Source organism: Myotis davidii, unplaced genomic scaffold (genome assembly GCF_000327345.1).
Source record: "Myotis davidii unplaced genomic scaffold, ASM32734v1 scaffold735, whole genome shotgun sequence".
NCBI lineage: Eukaryota > Metazoa > Chordata > Mammalia > Chiroptera > Vespertilionidae > Myotis > Myotis davidii.
Window position 1 is genome coordinate 614,332 of NW_006286235.1, and position 9,486 is coordinate 623,817.

Sequence of the window (9,486 nt, forward strand, 5' to 3'; positions counted from 1 at the left end):
GCAATTCGGAGCCTCAATAAAATAACATACTCACAAAGTTGAAATCCATGTTAATAAAATAAGTAAATAAACTGTCCGGCTTTTCGCTTGTGTTTATTTTAGGAGTTAGTTATTGGTTTGAGTTTTCTGAAGTCCCTGATAGTTTTTGTTTAGTGTTGTAGAGTAAATACTTTTTAGGAATGCTATAATTCCATCCTGTATTATTTGATATGTATTTTATTTTATTTAGTCACCACATAATCACTAGCTTGTAAGAAATTCTGAGAAGCTATATAATTAATTTATTTTTCATGTTTAAATTAATGGTGCTTCCCCCCTCCCCAAATTTTTTTTTCATAAAAACACAACTTAGAGTTTTATCTATGAATGAAGACTTCAATGGTCACTTGTTAAAACCAACCTTCCACACACCACCAGCACAGAATTAAAACAAAACCAATGTTTATTTTAATGTGGAGTTTTAGCCCTGAGGCCTCTCTTTATAAAGAGGGATTTTTAAAAATTTCATTCTTAAAAGTTTATTGTTTTGATAAAAAGTAACATTTTAATGAATAGCTTAATATGAAGTAATGGTAAGATCAAACATTGCTTTTAAAATTCAGAACTTACATATTGAATTTAATATCACATATATTTCAATTTTCTGAAAGGGTGGGGAAAACAAATGTGTTTCGGCATACAGATTTAAAAATTTTTGAATTCTAAGAAGATGGAGTTCGGAAAGTATGTTTTTTTTTTCTTTCTCAAAAGGAATTAGAAGTCAGCATGTTGCTATTGCTCCTTGGCATGTGAAGTCGCTGTCTTTGTTTTATGTCCTCTGTGTCTCTGAGTCCTGCAATGTCATCACAGCGGAGTGTACTGTACACCACTTTAAATGATAAGAGTTTCAATAGGCACTTTAGTGGAATTAAGAAAAATCTAACACTCTTCCACCATGATGCCACCTAGCTATCTTCATTCTAGGTTGTCATGTCAGTAAATTGTGTTTAATAGGCCTGAGCTTGTCTCAGTGTGTTTCCAAAACAACAAAACCAAACCAAGCACGTACATATAATAGGATTTATCTTGTGTTGGCAGAATAAACCAAAACTGACAATATGATAAATATAGCAACTTGCTAGAAACCAGATACTCAAAGACATCTTGTCCTATAAAGCTGTGTGTGTGTGTGTGTGTGTGTGTCTGTGTGTGTGATTTCTTTTCTTTTATTTTCTTAAATTTCTCCTGTTGATATAGTCTTTGCTTCTCCCCTAAGTGACTTTATCAGGATTGTAACTCTCTTCTTCGCCAAACATGTCTGCCAAGACTTTAAAGCGGGGGCCCCAGTCTGTCAGGTAGTCATAGTCCTGGTCAGCTTCCGAGGCGAGAGAGTCTATGGAGCTGAGGGAGTCTGCGACTGATCCGTTTCCCTCGTAGGCATATGTTGCCAACGAATCATATGGTGGGGCGGTTGGGTCCACATCATTTTCCTGCAGCCTTTGATGAATGAAATCCCTTATGTCTGTGTTATCTTCCACTGAGGGTCTCTGCCGAGGTAAGCAGAGGGAGTCTGGCTTTATGTCCCTGCGGGTTTTGTTATCTTCTATCACTTTTGGGTTTCTCAGAGCACCAATGTCGAAAGCCTGGGTGTCCTCCTCCCCACCTCCTTCGTCGTCATAATGGATAACGTTGTCTCTGATGTCTTCTTTAGAGGTCATCAGGGTGTCTTTCTTCTTCTGCCTTCGCAGAGCAACATACAGGACCACTATGACTAGAAGACAAAACATTGAAAGTTGAGAATATGTCAGTTGATCGCCTCATAAAAATAAAATTGATCAGGGCTGACTGATTTTATTTAATAACATACTGTCACTGAAATCAAGAAGAATCATGTCTATGCTTACGTGTTTTCATTGTCTAAACTCAACTTAATTTTAAAACTATAACTAATAAGAAATCATAGCCACATTATTCACAGACTCAAACAAGTATAGCCTTGTTATAGCACATATAACATGCATTATATTTAAATATTTTATTATCTTGTAAAAAGTGTTTTACAAAGATACAAAAAGAAGAATATTATTGCCCGGCCAGAGTAGCTCAGTAGTTGAGCGTCGACTGACCTATGAGCCAGGAGATCATTTTTCAATTCCTTGTCAGGGCACATGCCCCAGTTGCAGGCTCTATCCCCAGTGTGGGGCGTGCAGGAAGCAGCTTATTGATTATTCTCTTTCATCATTATCCTCTCTGACCTCAATAAAATATATATTTAAAAAAATAAAAGTGTTGTTTTTATAAATATACAGAGAGCTGTATAGCGTTGATATTATGAAATGTGAATATTACAGCTCATCAACAATAATTAGGTATTATTCATACCTAGATTTCCCAATTATGTTAACTTTTTTTAAAGAAATAAACACAAATCTTTCTGTGATAATCATTTTTAAAAGCAATAAATAAGAGTTAAAGAGAAGAATATACAATGTAAAGGCCTTAGTTTTATAAGCTATTTAAGAGCTCTAATTATTTAAATTCTGTGTCCTACTATATCGAGACGTTTTCCAAGCCAAATGCCTGGTATCCATATTACCTTCATGAAGCATGATCATACTTTGAAGTAGTTAACTAATATACTCTCATTATTGAACATCTCTTTGTTTTTATGTTGACTCATCGCCATCATTAAATCATGTCTCTCTTCTATGGGTAAATAGGCACAGATTCAAACCATGAAGTCAGCACTCAACTTCACTTGTCACATATCCCCTCTTCTCCGTAGTGATGGTAATAGTTGAAAGACAAAATGTGTTTGATTTACCACAGCAAACCCTGGAAGATTCTTGCCATAGGATGATGAAAGCCCATTTATTCCCTCTTCCTCCAAAATTAGAGTTTGATGAATTGAAAAGACGGGGGAGAGATAGGTAGAGCTCCTGCAGAATAGGCTCCTCCCAGAGTTTAGGCAGCTTTCAGAACTAAAGGGAGCCTTTATTGTTTACCTGGGGAGTACATGAGAGTCTGCAACCTCACAGAGAACCTGGCACATAAAATAGCTTTAGCATTGCCACGATCGAGAGGGAGACTAGACAGATGTGCCTGAAGGCCGCCTGAAAGGTATCCAAGCACCACAAGATTCTTATGCTTCCCCTTACCTAGGAAGGATATGAAAATGGTTAAGAACCAGCTGGAAGATGTCAAGGAGCCTGACATTAGTTAAGCAGGTCAAACAATGAATGGACTTTGAAGCAGAGCCCATGGCAAGACTAAGAGTGCCAGCATACACTGCTGTCTACTAGCAAAGTAACAAATCTAGACCAGTGCAGGTGCACTGGGGACACTCAGTGTTTAGAAGAATAAGTGATGGACGGCAATGCATAAGGTTGACCCAAGCAAGAATAACTGCTACACTGTAACAGCAGCCGTGGCCAAAGGCAAGCATCCAGAAGATGTCACGTCATGCTAGGTTGATATGCAAAACTCTATGATTCAAAGAGCTTTTAGAGAAAAAAAGAGTGTGAGAGAGGACGGGTTGATTTGAAGTTAAACACCTAATTGATCATGTTCTATTTCAGATGTGAGAACATTATTTTGAATCTTCCCTTTTAAGGTTTCTGTCATCAGCACAAACAGATGCCAGACATAATTTACCATAAATTATAATGATATGAAAATACTTTGTTCTACACACCAGGGTACTTGTGTGGAATTAATATTTACATCATGTAAATTGGACTAGAACTTTGCCCTCCAAGCCAAGTGAGATTATGACCCAGAAACTGCTCTTCACAAACTATTGTGTAATGCCTTACTCCATCCTTTACCTCCCAGTGTGTATTTTATTTTGTTTGCAATCCTAGGAATAAAGGGAGGTGTCTACATTTGTTAGGATTTTGTGTGGTTAAATAATAAACATCCATATATAAACTGATTCCACGGTGTCCACTGTGTATCTGCTGCAATTTGAATTTAAAATAATGACTAAAATAACCCCAGAAAATCTCTCTTCACTTTTCTTATTCCCTGGCAATAAGTTAATTCTGGAAATGGAGTCAGCTGAAGAGTTGATGGAACAGGGAAATCCCTAACTAGGTTTGTGTTTATTCTCCCAGAGATGTTACAGGATACATTTACTTTGATCCCTTTCATTTGGCGTACTGCTAGATATTTCAGGGTGGACGCTTCTGTTCCAGTGGAAATGGCTAGAATTTTGATGTGAAAAGATGTGAGAAAAGTGGAATAAAAATCATTTCTGGCTGGCTGTTTGAACAGAAAAAAAAATAAATTAGAGGTTCCCTTAGTTTACCTCTATTTCTTTCTTCCCCTTCCTCACTTCTTTACTAGTATTTATTAAACTCATGTTTGAGAACTATTATTCATCTGGTGTATTTTTAATGGCTATACAGTATCTTAGGGAGTAATAGTCACTAGGATGTAAAATAAGTGGAGAAGCCAGTACAGTAAATAGGATATTTGTTACAGAAAATTTCACTGCGGCAAGTTCCACAGACTGTTATTGTTTGGAAATCCTCTAAGGCTTGAACAAACTTTTGTATTCTTGATTATGTTATTTATTTATGCCTGATGCTATACATCCAAAATAGAAAATTAACTTTCATAAAAATATAATTCAATATAAATAGGTAATCTTCCTTCTAACCCAATATAGCATCTCAGTGAAGAAACGTTGATTTACATTGTAATTTGAGGACATACAGGAGAGAGGCAGAGGAAGGGAGAACAAGGGAGAAAAAGAGGAAGAGGAAGAAGAGGAGGAAGAAGAAGGAGGAGGAGGAGGAGGAGAAGGAGGAGGAGGAAGAGAAAAGAGGAGGGGGGATGAGGGGAAGGGGGAGGGAGGGGAAGGAGAGAGGAAGGGGGAGGAGGGAAAAAAGAGAAATGGTTAATATTGAAACCCACCTAAGAGTATAACGATGCACAGCAGGATTGCAATCAAAGCCCCAGTGCTAAGTCCTACAGGTAGAAAAATCGCTTCCACATTACAAGACAGGATGGTACCATCAGAGTCACATCTACAAACTCGAATAGTCATTGTGCTAGTGCTGCTCTGGACAGGATAGCTGCTGTCTTCTATCACAACAGGGAGGAAATACAGCTCTTGTTGCCTCCGGCTGTATCCATTTCTTCTGGCTTCAATTCCAGCTGTGTTGTCTACAAAACATGGCATTTATGAAAAGATGGTTACTATGAGCTTCACCTCAAAGTGGATTTCTGCTAAACAGTAGGGAGCTCTTTCTAAATTAATAAAATACATCATATTTTAATTCTTTTGTCATGAAAGATGCCAAAAATTAAATTAATAAAAGTAATCCTTAGGGGGAAAAGAAACATTATTCTTCTCTGGTAAAAGAATTACATTTGCTATTTAGAAAGAGTATAATATGGTGTACAAAACAAGAAATATATGTGTTTGCCTATTTATTATGACATCAAAATCTCATAGAGAAAAAATGCTTCTGTGAATATTTTCTCACATGATAGCAGGACAAATTATTACAAGTATGAATCTGCAAAAAAATCTTACCTTACAACCTATTATTTAAAAAACAACAAATATCAGATTGCTATTTCAGGTTAACACTTCATTTTCCCCCAATAAATTATGTCTAGATATAAACTTTAAAATTTGAATGTTAGAGTAACATCTAGGAAAATAAAGTGTGTTAATACCATTAAGATTCATAAAATTTTTAAAATACCACCGTGAATTACAATCATCACCATTTTAATTACAAAAAATATTTTATTTCTCATAAAATCAATAATAGCAATATTTACTTGGAATAGTCCAAGACAATAGTATTCTAAATATTTCATGTACTGCTACCTGGAATTTTGTATTTCTCATATATGGATTTCCATATTTTATGAATTGAAGTGCTTGTAGGAAAAGTATTGATGTTCTTCTTTGTGTCCTTTTACAAAGTTCCACGGTAACAGGTAAATTTTTATGTGGTACTTACTTCTGAAGTCACGGACTGTAAAATTTGGTTTGATGGCAGCTTCAGGTGGTACTCTGAAGGAGAACTGCTGCCCAGCAGGGGAAAGATCTCGGTCAGCAGCGCTGACTAATTGAATGATCTGAAACCAAGTGGAGATGAAACTTGAAGTCAGTCGTCAGTTTCAAAGGGAATTTTACATTCCAGGCTAAAAAGTTTATTTAATGAGGCAAGCAAGTAGACAGGATTGACACATTGAGGATTCATATCAGTAAATCAATTATTTACAAATAATTTTAATGTACACATATGTAAACATTGAAAGCGTATGGGTTCACTCCAAAGCGATATCTGCATAACTCAAAAGCTTAATAGCATTGTACTCACCAGTAGGCAAAATAAAATTAAAATGTACTTACTTGCATTTTAAATTAGATGAAATAAGTGCTTTTGAACCAAAGTATGAAAATGCTTACTGGAACAAAATCTGTGAGTATTTAAAAACCCTGACATTAGCAAAATTTCAGCATAGTTATTTTGTGAGAATGAGTTTTACTTCATAAATAAATAAAATGATGAGAGATAAAAGGATGCACATTTGTTTCTGTTGTTTGGTTTGCTGTCCCTCAATGGGTAAAAGTACATTTTTTTCAGGGTTTTTTAAGAAGAAAGCAGTTTTCATCCAGTTTCAAAGATTTTCGCTAAATTGTCCCCATTGGGTTTTATTGTAGTTAAAATTCTGATACTTCATGAAAATGCCTTTAAGAATTTGGAGATTAAAAATTACTTCTGAGAGCCCAACTCTGAAATTGATAATTCACTTCATAAATAAGCATCTTAGAATGGTTTTGAGGCATTCAGTTATTAATATATCCAATGGCTTTGCATCAGAATAAGCTTCAGGAACTTGGTGTGAGAAGGTGAGAGCCTGTGCTGGCTTAATGATCATGCTCCTTGACTGCATCTGAATCCAAAGAAAGACCTTAGATTTAGAATACCATATCCTGGTCCCAGTGGGCAAAGCATGCATCATGTCATCCCAGATTGATGGCCTTCAACATGTGATTTAATCTACTACTTTTTGTTTTAATTTCATACTTAAAATCCAATTTTATGACTCTGATCAACCTTCTGATGTAGATGTGTGTGCATACATACACACACACAGACACACAGACACACAGACACACATCTGAGACTTGGAGTATCTGGTGCAGTATCAGTAATTTGTAATTTGACAAACCATCCTCTAATGAGAATTCCAGTTCGTTGGTTCACTGTGAATCAGTTGCAGGATTATCATAAGTGAGACTTTAATTATTCAACACCAAAGGTCAGATCATGGAATATGGTAATTTAGCCAAAGAACCACCCTACAGGCCCTGTAAAACTTTAACTTCACACAAATCCATATGCTCAGATCTAGATCTCATCCATAAAATCTAACTTATGGGAGCACTAATAAGTTAATAAATCTAACTTATTGGAGCACTAATAAGTTTTTCAAGTTTTGTTTTATTTTCTTTTAACTACTTACAAGTAACATAATTATTTACTAAATTAAAGGTATGTAACATTAATGCATATCAAGAACATAACTTTTGAATTAAAAAAAAGTCATTCAACCATCAAAGAGACATGACAATTGGAGCATAACTGTCACTTACTTGGAATTATCACTTGAGACTAATTGCCCTAAGGAAAATAATTCCCATATAAATCTTCGCTGATCTAATATATAAAAGTTTACTGGTATACACAGCCTCATCTCTTTCTCTTTTCTGTTTCTTATTTTCATACATACGTACATACATACATACATACATACGTACGTACATACATACATATTCAATTATAATTATGAAAAGGTAAGTAGTTCCTGTGCATAGTTCCTAGGTGAAGGGCAGAACGGCTGAGGTCAAAGCAGAAGACGCTCCTGTACTAGACTCTCCGCAATCCCAAGAGGCATTTCAGGGTCACGCTTTGTACATAAATGTATCCCAACAGGGCACACAAGCCCAACAGATAGATATTAGCAAGAGATTCTCCAAGGATACATGTATTTCTCACCAATTTGTCAAGATATTTAAAAAATGAAGTTATCTCTAGTAACTTCCACTACTCCCAAATTTTTAAACCCTTTAATTTACTAGGTAAACATAGAAGCCTTAAGTAGAGTTCTATTTCCAAAAGGCTTTCATTTAGTGCATTGCAAGTTTCTGATTGATATGAAATAATCAATGTCCCTAATTACTTAAAAATAAAGGATTGACTTTTGGGGATGGGGAGGAGGGAATCTGAAAAGTAGAAAATGACTAAGTTAAGGTAAATTTATAACTCCCCAACTAACTAAATCAGGTTGTGTATTTATATAAACATTTATGCAGCATCTACTATTTCAGACACCAAAACGGGCATTGGGCTCATCCTATGTAAATTGTGGGTACAGTTAAGGTGTTTATCACTTGGGAAAACGTGACTAAACTAGTCATGCTGAAATAAAATTAATAGTTTCCCCTCAATTATCAAAAGAAGGATTAGAGCAGCATCATCCACTATATGTTTCTGTATTTTCCCTGACCAAAATTACAGCTATTCACACCACATACAGCTATTACACACTTGAACTAGGGCAAGCATAAGTCAGAACATGGATTTTTTTTTAATTTAATAGCCCTATGGTAATGGACATCACAGATTTGAAACTGTGAGTCAAATGTCCCATACAGCATAGAAGACAGTCAAAATGAAATAAATAATATAGATTAAAGAATGCCCTTATTAAAAAATACATTCTTTTTAAATATTAAGATTTTTTTCAAGTAAAAATTAAAACTTCATATTTTCTTAAAGGAGTAGTTACACTACTTAAAGGTGTTTTGAATATAGAACAAATTATAGGATATCCACATATTTTTTTCTTTTGGAACCTAGGTGCACAGATTGGTTTAGTCATAATTTTTTTTTTCATCAAATACACTTATCTGTTTATGCCTGATAACCATTATTGTATTTTACTCATTCATTCATTTATAACAAGGTAGAAAAAAACCTGGAGGCCCATGATCACCAACATAAATCCGAAGACTTTGACAGAAACTTTCATTACTGTGTGTGTACATATTCATGTATGGTCTTACAACCTAAAGCACATGCATGTAATAGGCCTTTATACACTCTTAATTAACAATATTGATAAGATACCTGTCCTGGTTTGGCATTTTCACACACAGATGTTTCATATGGCACAGCTATTTCTGGTGGAAATTCATTGACATCTAGGACATTAATCAATATGCTGACTTTGCTGGTTAATAATGTGTTACCTGTTAAAATATAAAAAGAGAAAAGATAATTAAAAAATCTGGTCAGTTATTGCTTATACTGAAAAATAGCATTTTTTTTAAATTCAGCCTTTATTTGGAATCCCAATGACCCACTGAGGTGTTGGACTGAGTATAAATAAGAAAGAGATCAGTGAATGAGGTACCCATGTTTCATTCTAGGAGAACTACCAGTGCACTACACCAGTGTGTAATCCTGAAAC

The 9,486-nt window shown here is 35.2% G+C and overlaps 1 protein-coding gene across 1 annotated transcript in view; it reads right to left on the minus strand.

The window, feature by feature from the left end:
• Window positions 1–430: 430 nt before the first annotated feature.
• The window catches only part of CDH12 (cadherin 12), a 171,151-nt gene continuing 162,095 nt past the window's right edge, over window positions 431–9,486 (minus strand). The window contains exons 8-11 of the mRNA XM_015559829.1: window positions 9,144–9,265; window positions 5,964–6,081; window positions 4,900–5,151; window positions 431–1,750 (exon numbers count right to left, since the gene is read on the minus strand). Of these exons, the coding sequence (XP_015415315.1) occupies window positions 1,251–1,750; window positions 4,900–5,151; window positions 5,964–6,081; window positions 9,144–9,265 (992 nt within the window). The 3' untranslated portion in view covers window positions 431–1,250. The remainder of the gene's footprint in view (window positions 1,751–4,899; window positions 5,152–5,963; window positions 6,082–9,143; window positions 9,266–9,486) is intronic.